The 12486-nt window shown below is 34.3% G+C and overlaps 1 protein-coding gene across 3 annotated transcripts in view; it reads left to right on the top strand.

The window, feature by feature from the left end:
* Nucleotides 1-12143, top strand: part of mcc (MCC regulator of WNT signaling pathway) — an 84164-nt gene extending 72021 nt beyond the window's left edge. For all 3 annotated transcript variants that reach the window (XM_065251084.2, XM_065251085.2, XM_065251086.2), the window contains 6 exons: nucleotides 299-482; nucleotides 3878-4112; nucleotides 5961-6158; nucleotides 8285-8376; nucleotides 8479-8601; nucleotides 9878-12143. In XM_065251084.2, coding sequence (XP_065107156.1) covers nucleotides 299-482; nucleotides 3878-4112; nucleotides 5961-6158; nucleotides 8285-8376; nucleotides 8479-8601; nucleotides 9878-10058 — 1013 coding nt within the window. In that variant the 3' untranslated portion in view covers nucleotides 10059-12143. The remainder of the gene's footprint in view (nucleotides 1-298; nucleotides 483-3877; nucleotides 4113-5960; nucleotides 6159-8284; nucleotides 8377-8478; nucleotides 8602-9877) is intronic.
* Nucleotides 12144-12486: the final 343 nt, after the last annotated feature.

Below are 12486 nucleotides of genomic sequence, written 5' to 3'. Positions count from 1 at the left end.
CTGTTTAATGAGCATGCATCATTTCTAATCATTATTCTCCAACACTTCATTAAATGATTTATTATTGTAATCTGTTTGTATCTCTGCTGCTCTTCACACACAAGCATCCGAGCACATCAGCAATAAACAGAAATAAATATTTGTTAGGTTCAGTTCAGATCTAGTCATAACATATCTTTAAACTTAAACCACTGGGCAAATACTATTTGTGGACATGCATCATACTAAAGTACCGTATAGATAATCATGGCATGTTTTTTAAATGTTTTAAATGTGTTTGGTTTGTGTATAATGTCAGGAGAGCAGGTGGGTGAAGAGAGCATCACACAGATCCTGAAGAAAGCTCACGACAGAAGAAAGACTGCAGAAATCGCCGCCAAAGACCTCCTGATCAGACTGGACGGCAGCTGCGGCGCTGGGTTTGCAGTCGCAGGCTGTAGCGTGCAGCCGTGGGAGAGTCTGTCATCTAACAGTCACACCAGGTGCACATCTTTTATATATACTTGTGAACTATTTATCTGTTATATACTTAATGAAGCCGTGCTTGATGTTGCCAGCATCATGATGACATTTATGATTCTTCTTCTTATAGTTTTTTCTTTATTTTGGGATATTTGTGAATGATGTTTGTGCGTGATGTGAATGCTGTGGGGATTCTGTGCTGTTTTATATTCTGGTTCTGGTCCGGTTGTTGCCCATGACAACACAGACTCAGTGCTGAATATATGTGCCGAGTTTCCCCATGAGCTTTAATGTAGACTCGGTGCAGAACAAATATCTTTCCAATAACCCACCTGTCACTCTTACTTCAGTCTGAGCCGCTGGGCTCCACCAAAAACCCATTGTGCTTCATTATTTCAGGGGTCTTAAAGTGACATCTCTTGGAGAATGAGGGTCGTACAGATTTGGTCGGTCATTGTATGACTTTGTATTACAAATACCTTTTCAATGACTTTTATTTGGGTGGCTTACTGTATATCTGTCCAAAAGAGATGCTGTATTGCTCAGGAAAATAGGCCATGTGTTTGTTTGTGTACTGTAGGATCAATAAGATGTTAAATATGTATTTCATCATTGCCCATGAGTATATGAATACAGCAGAATTAAGATGTTGTGACAGAGATGTCTCAGGGGGGATAAACACACAAACATGTACGTGATGAAGCCCTACGTTTTGATCTACTGATGTCATTTAAAGGAGAGATTTTTCAAATGAGAAATAAATGAATTCATGGCTGTTATAACAGTGTTGTACAGCAGTGTGTAAATAAATGCAAGGTTTATGACTTAAATGCATGCACACTTTTCTCAATGCAGATCGGTTCATCTTCTTTTGTACCATCAGAGGGTCCATTTGTTCCTCTGGATTTTAGAGACCTTTCTCCAATAACAAGTCATTGATTTTCCTCCATTCAACCAGAACCGATCACATCAATGTCTCCAAGTCTAACCGCTGTTAGAGATGTTGAAAGGTTGAGGTGATCTTGTTCTTCTCATTGATGGGTAGTAAGATGTGTTTAGCTGGATTTTCATGCTAAATGTTCTGATGGTTTAAAAAGTTTTGATGGTGACTGATAAAAATTCCCAGTGCCTCCTGTACAAAGCATTCACATTCAAGCTTTTGTTATTTTTAATTAACATGTGATCTGTTTTACCGCGGTAATCTTTTCTTGCTCATTGAAGTGTGTGAATGATTATTAATATGTCTGTTGTGATGAAGCACAGAAAACCGTAACGACTCAGCCGCTATTGTTTAATTCATTGACGTGCAGGCGGTGAACGGGGACGCTGACAGACCTGCAGACGTGTTTTTATACAGCGGATGATAATGGGAATTGTCATTGTAATGAGGTGGATGGTTAATTGAGGGAAGGAGGGTCATTTAGAGGAATTGTTCACGCTTCGGTGGGATTGTGTGGTTTATTCATGACAAGACTTCAGAATGAGCAGCAGATTTGTTAGAAATTGTCTTCGGCAGGTAGATAAGAGTTAGTCTGTAGGCAAACAATGGACTGTATTACAGTAAAAAGAAACAAACATCTGTATGCATTACAGTCATTTTACAATACAGAATTGAGAGGGTTAAAATGTCACATTGTAAAATGTATAGGTATAAAAGATGTCACCTTGGTGGAACCCTTTTAAAAAGTACATATTAGGAGTGCATATCAGTACCTTTTTAAGGTGCCATCCCAGAAAAAATTGACATTTTTTGGCAATTTAATGTCTTGATTTTGTAAGTGAGAGTTTTTTGTGTCTAAGGCTGCATTTACACTGCATGTTTGAACTCAATTCCGATTTTTTTCCCTCATGTGTCACAAATGGGATTTGACCCACGGACATGTAAGCAGGAAAAAGGCACATAGATTCTGATATTCTTCAGGCCTCATTCATATGTGGGAATAAATCGGTTACATGCATTCGTGTCCACAATGTAAGCGGACAGATCGGATATTCACATGTCAAGACGTGTCTTGTATAATCATTTTATTTGTGTCCATTGCATATCACGACATTTTACCTCCTCTGTGTTTTAAGCTGTTCTGCATCAGTATGTTTACTAGGCTTGTTGCGATAGTCGGTGAAACGGTGATTACCGGTGCTTCAGCCTCTCACCGGTTAGATTACTTGCCCACCGTGACACCGTCTTTTATCGTCGTTTTGATATTTTCTTGTAATTAGATCATTTAGTTTCGTTAGAGAGAGCAAACACTTACAACTGTATGTGTCTGCTGTCTGAATTCAGCGGAGCTGAACGCGCGTCATCAAAGAGCAGCGGCTGCGGGTGTCAGATTTCATTCCTGTCAGACTGCGGCAAGCAGACAATGACAGAAGCCACGTGCTTACTCGTTTTTGTTATAAGATACATATATGATGTTTAATATAGGCGAGATCGTTTTGTTGTTGTGTTTTTCATTAAGAATAATAATAAATCCATCATTCAAGCAGCGCTTTATGGAGGAATAGCCGGTTGCTCTGCTTGGGACTGGCGGGTTTCTGTCAGAAGTACCTGCGCACATTGACTCAAGCACTTAAACCAGCTGTTGCACTCGCATTTGCACGCAAATTCATACGCGATTTAACGCAGCGAACGCAAGCGCTGGATTTAAACAACAATTGCATCTAATTCAAAAGTGAAAGTAAAATGCGCACTTCTGTGCATTTATAAGCCCCTCCCACCCGGTGAAACCGGTATCACCGAGTTCATCACGCACTGATTAACCGGTGGGAAAATTCTGTCACCGCAACAACCCTAATGGGTACCTTGAATTGTTTTGCCAATTGTTTAGTGTATATGCAGATATCTGATATGAGTTGCTTTTAAAAGATGATGTAAGCGTCAAAAACATCGGATACATGCAACAAATCGGAATTGGGCATCAATATTTGCCGTGTAAATCCAGCCAAAAAGTCTTAATGTCGCCATTAAACAGAAGTAGTGGAAGTGCCTTATTTTCCCCGTGGTGACGTATATCCGAGTGAAAACGTTTCCTGAAATGAAATAAGGGAGGGCTGGATTTGAATTTGTCCATCGAGATCTGGTCATGTTGCTAATTGCTAAATTGCAGCAATTTTCCCGGACCCCACCCACTGCCATACCATATGACCAGAAGTAAAGAGAGATCGTTTTGTTGAGGGGAGGAGATTTACATTTTTGATTAAAGATTATAATTTTTTTTAAATATAATGAAGTCATTTGTAAAAAATACCACAATATTCCATAACAAATTACAAATTTTATTGTGTGTGTGTGTGTGTGTGTGTGTGTGTGTGTGTGTGTGTGTGTGTGTGTGTGTGTGTGTGTGTGTGTGTGTGTGTGTGTGTGTGTGTGTGTGTGTGTGTGTGTGTGTGTGTGTGTGTGTGTGTGTGTGTGTAGTACCACCAGCTCTACGGCCAGCAGCTGTGACACAGATTTCTCTAAAGAAGATGAGCAGAGGTTGAAGGATTACATCCAGCAGCTGAAGAACGATCGCGCTGCTGTCAAACTGACCATGCTGGAGCTGGAGAGCGTTCACATCGACCCATTGAGCTGTGATGTGAAACCTCGCGGTGACTCACAGAGACTCGACCTGGAGAACGCTGTCCTCATGCAAGAGCTCATGGCCATGAAGGTACAAACTTAACTTTCAAACTCTCTCAATTTAGGGCTGCAATAACTTAGAACTTTTTTTTCTTCATACAATGCGAGCTGCATGTTTATCAGGCACTTCTACTTCTTACCATGTGACCAGCTTGTTTAAAAGTAAGACAGCGTTGCCAGATTTGCAGTGTAGCCAGGTCCTATGCCTTTCAGTAGAGTTCTAAAAACATCAACCTGAGGCCAGAGATGGATGGATTTGGTTCATTAGTTGTTGTTATTTGGACTGTGAATAATCATTGGGGTGCTTCAGGAATCGTTTTGAATGGCCATCGGGCTGTTAGTTAATAAAGGTTTAATTTTGTCCTTTAATATAAGCGAGTTTGTATTTGTTTTATTGTTGTTGGGTTTCATAAAATAAGGTGTTGAAGCACAAACTAAGCATCTTGGCTGGGGGAAAGCTAGGTTCTAATTACTGTAACAACACATGGATATCACTTTCATATCATAATGGCTTATTTATTTTGTCATTTATTCTTTCCCCGCTATTGACGATTTATCTAAGTGTCGAGAAAACACTTGCATAAAAAACATGTTCCTGAAAATTTTGTATGTTAATCTGTAATACCGAGATATCCAGTAGATGGCGCACTTTCCAATTTTTTAAAAAACTGAAGCCAAAACGTTATTTATTAATTTTTTAAACTCCATGTATGTTATGATAATCTTTCTGAATATTTTCTCTTACAAAATTCCTTTACCAAAATGCAATTATTTCAGCTTTTGCAAAAAAAATTTAAGAAAAAGAACATATAGATAAGTTTCACTATTTCTTTTTAGAAATATATAAACATATAAATATATAAAATGAAAGAGCAGTCCCTCTGCTTTCAAACAAACAATAAATAAACAAACAAAACGAGGAAAAAGTTTCATTCTATCTTCATTTGTTCTCTTTTTTAATCTCTTAAACATGTGTAGGTATCTTCAAAAATACACAATTTTGAGCAAAAAGCTGAAATAATTGCACTTTTGTAAAAAACTTTTGTTAGAGTTCAGATTCAGAACAACGATCAAAACACAGAGTTTAATATTTATTAAAATTGTTTTTGCATCAGTTTTTTATAAATTGGCTAACATCGCCATCTAGTGGATAATAGCGGGATTACAGATTACCATAAAAACTCATCAGGAAAGTGTCATTGGCAGGGAAATTTTTTTCTCTTAATTGACGAGACATCTGGACGTGAATAAAACCCTAGTTTAGTGCCGTATTTAGCCATAATAAGTGAAAAATCAAATTGAGTAAACATTTATGTTTTTATCGCGTTAGTAAATTAATCGAAAAAATTTTTTCACACGATTAATCAATTATAAAATTAAGCATTAGTTGCAGCCCTACTCTCTGCAGCCCTGTTTAGTTTATTTATTATTTTTAAGTTTATTGCCTTCACACATTACCAGATCTACATCTCATTCTTCCATTTAACCTTCACTTTTGCACCCAAACTCATTTTCATGTGCTTTACTATAGTAATAATCACTGTACTGTAGTATCTGTCTGTGTCTTAATAAGGCATGGGCCGGTATGAGATTTTGGTGGTATGATAACCTTAAGCAAAATGGTTTCCTGGGTTTGCGGTACTGCCATTATGACACTAAAAAGGGTTATTTTCAAATGTTGGTGTATACAAATATATTTTCAACTGGACACAATGCATTTTATTTTTAAACAACACACAGCATTTATGCCAGGTAAAAATTAAGCCTTTGCAATGCCTTTTACTGGTTTTGAAACCTTGACTCTTTAAATTCTCTGTATACCTTGAAACCGATAACCAGCCCTTGCTTCGTGTTAATGTTCCCGATGATTTTCCTGCAGGAGGAGATGGCCGAGTTGAAGGCTCAGTTGTATCTGTTGGAGAAAGAGAAGAAAGCTCTGGAGCTCAAGTTGAGCACACGTGAAGCTCAGGAACAAGCGTATCTGGTTCACATCGAACATCTAAAATCCGAGGTGGAGGAACATCAGGAACAGAGACGACGATCGCTAAACTCCACCGGCAGCAAAGACAAGAGCAGGGTAAATATGATTTATAGTATACATAAAAGCAGCTGAACGCCACCTCCATCAAAGATGAAATATTATTGCTTGCATCTGAACTTGTGCACACACAATAATATGATTTATAGTATATACACTACACACCGTACGGTTTAAACACTTGTAGTCTTGCACATCCATACAACCAGTAGGCCAAAGACCAGAATGAATGTGATTGTTTTCATTACTGACCTGCAGTCATTCATCTGTGTTTGAATAATTAAACATATACAACATGAGCGCTTTATGATGTGAAGTATGTGTTTTGTTGAGTATGCAAGGTGCCTTGATGTTTGGCAGTAATAAGAGTTCAGGGTCTCTCGTCTGTCTGTGAGATTTAAGAATATAAGAAAAGATCTGCAAGCAGTCTGCAGATTTCTGTTCGTGTTTTCTTCAGCCAGAAGCTCGAGTGAATTATTAAAGAGTCTGACTGAATCTTGACTCACTCTTTTACCTCGTCTACTTCACTTTCTCTCCTTCGCCTACAGCTGGGCTTGTATGAGTGTTTATGTCAGGTTCAAGTGCTCTAGAAGTTCAAATGAAATGACATCAATATCATATTGAACTTCTTACATGTATTGTTATTTTAATAAGGTTTAAATCAGAGACTGTTTAGTCTAGAGTTCAGTCTGGATTTATATTTTTACTTCACTAGTTTAGTGAGGATATCTCAGACACATCCTTAGCAATGCTCCTAAATGTAATCTTAACACAAACCTGTGGACCCGGTTAGAAAATCTGCTCATCTTTAGATAAACTGTATGTATAAAAACATCTTTCATTTCTTATGTTATATCTCTGATAGTCTGTCTTATCAGAGGATGTGTGAGGTCATATCTTAATGTCAGCTCTTATTTATAAAAAAATATATATATTGAATTGACAACAATCATCAAGTAAACACTTAACAAACAATATTATAACAAAGACAAAAATATGTTAGGGGAGATTTACAATAAAATATTAAATCAATTACAAAATTTTCAACATTTTCAGTGCCTTTTGCTTTAAAGAAAATCTTATTGAATCAATATAAAGTTTCATTTTTTTATGGGGTTTATCTCAGATTTGTGAAAAATAAATTTTGCTAACAAAAGAATCAGATTTATTATGAAAATAAATTGCTTTTGGTAGTATGGTAATCTCTTACAAGTCACCATTAATATTCTTAACAATAAAATCACATTTTCCCAAAAGGGTTTATGTCAGCTCTTATTCGTAAAACCATTAATAACAGTGTGAGATGTGTGTGCATGCAGGTCAGACCAACCCATACGGCAAAACATATATTCTTAAATATATAAAATATATTTTAAAATATACAGAAAATTACCCAAAAATATATTTGTTTATATTTTGAAATATTTTTTTTAAATAAATATATTTTAAAGCATTAAAAATTAAATATAGCCCTCCATGTAGCCTACCGTATTTCAATCCAAGGAAATACATTCACGCCACATTGGAAGAAAAACTTTGTTACAAACCTGTGCACATATTAAATATAGTTTTAACTTTAAAAATATACTTTATAAAATTAACTTATATTTAGCATATATTTAAAATATGTTTTGGCAAAGAATACATTTTTGCCATATGGGATATAAAATTAAAAATGTATTTTTTATTTTGAAATATATGTTGATATATAAAGGTTAAAACTAAATATATTTCCGAATTTAAAAATATATTTAATTGAGCATTACTTTCTACTGAATGAATATATTTAAAATATATTTTTGGCCAAATAATTTTTTTGCTGTATGGGGATTCAGGTAGACAGACGCCCCCTTGTGGATCTTTAAACTTTTACACGCCTTTATTTCACATTTTCTCTGAGATTTCGCATCTTTCCATCTCTCTTTTTCTGACCTGTAAAATAAAACTGATCTATGAAATGTCAAGTTAATAAATAGTGAACATCTGATAATTTCATGGTGGTTTTCGGTTTAACAAACGTCGTGTTTGGACTGGTAAAGCAGTTTTGTTACAGTACTTTAAAGCACAGAATTGTAAAATATGTTAATGATTGTAAGATTAGTTTTAATTGATTATAAATCTGTAAGATTATAAATGTCTTTGTCTGTTTGTGTGTGTTTGTTCAGGACTCTGGTGATTCTCCTGCGATCAGTTTGTCTGATGTGAGAAGTCTGAATGACAGCGATCTCGCGGCGGAGCTCAGCAGCGCCCTCAGGAGGTCAAACATCATATTCATATTTATACTGCTGCACATTGATGCGTTTAACAAATAAAAATATTAACATTAACAGTCATGACATTTGTGTTTTTTATGTTAAAGAGAGAAGAAGTTAAAGGCTCGTGTACAGGAGTTGGTCACTGCTTTAGAAAGACTAACAAAGAGCAGTGAAGTCCGACATCAACAGTCTGCTGAGTTTGTCAATGACCTGAAAAGAGCCAACAGGTAACACGACACACTTACATTTACACAACACTTTTAGTCCTTTTAGTATGTATTAAATATTTTTTTATATTTAATAATAGTTAAATAACAACAAATAATACTTTATTTTTAAAAAAAGTTTAAGCTTTGCAGATTCCCATATGGCATTTTTTTTTGGGGCTGTCAAAAGATTAATTGCATACAAAATAAAATTTTGTTTTTGCATAATATATGTGTGTGTGCACTGTGTGATGTTATTTTGCATATATATAAATACATCCACACATGCATGTATGTATTTAAGAAACATTAACATGTAGATATATATTTATTTATATTTTGATACATTTTATATTATATATACACAAAAAATATATATACACAAAAGCATTTTTCTTAAAAATATATATTGTATGTATGTATTTATATATACATAATAATTACGCACAACACACACACAAAAATATTATGCAAACATTTATTTTTATGTGATAAATCGTGATTAATTTTTGACAGAAAAAAATAGCTAAATTAAATATACTTTTGAATGTGAAAATATATTATTTTTAATCTTCATATTTTAACAGATCTATTTCAAAATGTATGTTAGGGGCAACAAATACATTTCAACTTTTACAACTCATACTGCAAAAATATATATTCTTCCTGGCCAAAATATGATTTTATGTATCAAATGTATAAGTATGTATAAAAAATTAAATTATATTTATATTATTTAATTTTAATCTTTTCAAACATGTTATGTTCATGTTAAGTTTTTCTTCCAATGTAACGTCTATATAAATGCTTAAAAAATATATTTATTCTTAAAATATATTTCACAATTTAAATAAAATGGCTGAAAAATATAATTTTGTAAATATATTTCAGTGTGTGTATATATATATATATATATATATATATATATATATATATATATATATATATATATATATATATATATGCCTTTTTTGTATATTTGAAAATATTTTTTTTTTGCCGTATGGGTTTCCAGTGTGATTCTGATCCTGCGATTTGGTTAACATTAGTTAATGCAGTAGGATTGGTAACTTTTCAATTGTGATATCATATAGGCTGTTGTGTTAACAAATGCAACTTTTATAAAATGTTATTAAGTACTACTTTAATATCATGTTAAAACTATTTGAAAAAATGTTTGCTCACCAAGAAAAGAAAAGTTTCTGTAGTTGCCGACTTAAAAACTATTTGTTTACATTTCGACTTTATCTAAATATATTAAACACCAGTATGTTGATGTTGTGTTTGTGTTATGCAGTAATCTGGTGGCGGCGTATGAGAAAGCAAAGAAGAAACATCAGAACAAACTGAAGAAGCTGGAGTCTCAGATGATCGCCATGGTGGAGAGACACGAGACGCAGGTGCGGATGTTGAAACAACGCATCGCTCTTCTAGAAGAGGAGACGTCACGACCGCACACCAATGAGACCTCGCTTTGATAAACAGACAGTTAACTCCCTTCACCGCCGTGCATCAGACAGACATCACCCAAAGTCAACTGACAGAGAGATTCAGCCAATGAGTGGTCTCCAACATGTCTGGAATAACCAATAGCATGGCAGAGGTCCAATGACAGACGACAGTCTTTCAGGGCACATACACACACACACACACACGGCTGGACGTCTCTTCACAGTCATGTGACAGCTGTCAATCATGCTTTGGAATAAGAAGTCCTGTACTGTTTATAAAGCATTTAGAAAAGACTTTAGACTGGAAAAAATTCATAATGAAAGGACTTTTTTGTAATATTTGTTACTATATGACTGCGTTCTTCTTCCAAACATTTTGGACGCTACTTTCTAAAGTAAACGATCACAACCTTCCTCACACACATTCACATTTACTCACCATTATTTAGATCAAATCTGTATGACTTTCTCTCTTCTGTGGAACATAAATGACATGCGAATCTGAATCATAAAATATGATTAAAGTATCAAATATACTGTACGTATCTTGTGTGATAAAGTATTTTGTTTACATTGGTTTAATGTCACATTTGTGTATGCAGAACAATCTGCTAAGCAAAGACTTTTTTTAATGTTTTACAGACAAAAGTAAGTCATACAGTATTAAAACCATATTTAGTAAATGAAAGCATTTTCATTAAGTTTCAGTTCTTAAAACATAATGGCCATTTTCATCAGTCATCAGTTTTTAATGTATCTACTCATTGAATGATGTTTCCTGATGCTTTATAACATTTTACAGTCCATCTATGAAGCAGGATTTCACATGATGTCATCAATCATCATTTTCATCATATAATGTCATTTAAATATTCGATCTGAAGAGTTTTGCAGCAGCAATACGCACTTGCAGTAAACAAGACATTTTCACGATTTAGCACAGCAGTTCACAAATATTCATCGCAAAAATTGAAATGTTTATTTGGATAAGATCCAGTTATTTTGCATAATGATTTGCATTGTGGCATTTTCATGACAATGGGTTTTATATATGTTGAAATGCAAATCGGTTTAAAATAATCATCTTTATTTTTTACTTGTATGATTTTGTGATGAAATCAGGGTGTTCCTCACAGGTTATTAAAACAAGCAACCCATGTGTGAAAATAAGAAGAAACGATTCCTCTATAAATTATAAAGTGATTTATAAAGGTTTAATCTGTGTTGTATTGTTGATGTTTTTACTGTTTTCAGTGGAAACGTCTGCAGTGACTTGAGGGGGTTTTCTTTTTGACCAAAGCTAAAATCTGCAAACATAGGGCAACAGATGCCGTATGAATATAAATGTACATTTGAGGTGAATCATTTCTTACACTAAGATTACAACTTGATGATGTAGCTTTTACATTTGTTTGCATGTGAATACAGTACAACCAGAGGAATGTAATAGCATTATGTCAGATTTAATTTAATGCAAACTAATGAAGCAGGTCTGATTTTAAGGACACTGTTTCACAGGATCACCACATTGCCTATAGACTTTGTTTTAAAAAAATTTTGCATTGAAACCTCAATAGCTGCTGTACTTCTGTGCATTATAAGATGCTGTTTTATTCCAAAGGTTTTGAGTTGCGGTGCCATTTATGCATAAGCATTTTTCATCAGTTATAAATACATTTTTAAGTGCTGGACATTCATAGGGAAATCTTAAAGCAATAGAAATCTGCTCACTCAGTCGGACTGTTTTTATACCAATCTGCCCACAAGAGTGTAAATGTGAACAGGCATTTATTACAGTAAAACATTATTCCTAATGCAGTTTGACCTCTCTGTGATAAACTGATTTACATGTCTGTTATTGTAAGGATTGATATTTAGGTATGAGAGCATTTTAAATGAATTCTTACAAGGAAGACTATACGACAGTTGCGCTTTCTTTTATGAAAAGTAAATGCATATCCATTTCAAAACAATGGGCTAGAGAAACTACAGTGGGGTTTGTGAATTGTACCTAATTTGCACAGATCTGTTTTTGAATCAAATCTTTGCAAACATTTTTGTTTTATTTTAATACAGAATGTATTTGTTTATATAATAAAATATTAAATCATGCGAGTGGCGTGTTCATTGAACATTTTGGGGCTTTTTCCCGGACAGGGCTTATCCTAGTCGAGACTAAAATGAGCTGCGTTCTTTTCAAAACGTCTCTTACTGACATATCTTAACATATATCAGTGCCATTGTTTTGTCTTATGATGCACACCAGTAATGTTTTTTTTTGTAAGGTATGTAGTGTTTAGATGATATTGTATGTCATGCTGAAAGTCTTTACTTTACAACATATAAGAATGATGATACATTTACTGGGAATCGAGTCCGAAGGAATGTGGTCAGAAAAATATTTAAATTGTAATAAAAGATTAAATTTTGTGATTCCTTAAGCACTTATTAAAAG

Source organism: Paramisgurnus dabryanus, chromosome 5 (assembly GCF_030506205.2).
Source record: "Paramisgurnus dabryanus chromosome 5, PD_genome_1.1, whole genome shotgun sequence".
NCBI lineage: Eukaryota > Metazoa > Chordata > Actinopteri > Cypriniformes > Cobitidae > Paramisgurnus > Paramisgurnus dabryanus.
This window is presented reverse-complemented; position numbering and strand designations above follow the sequence as displayed.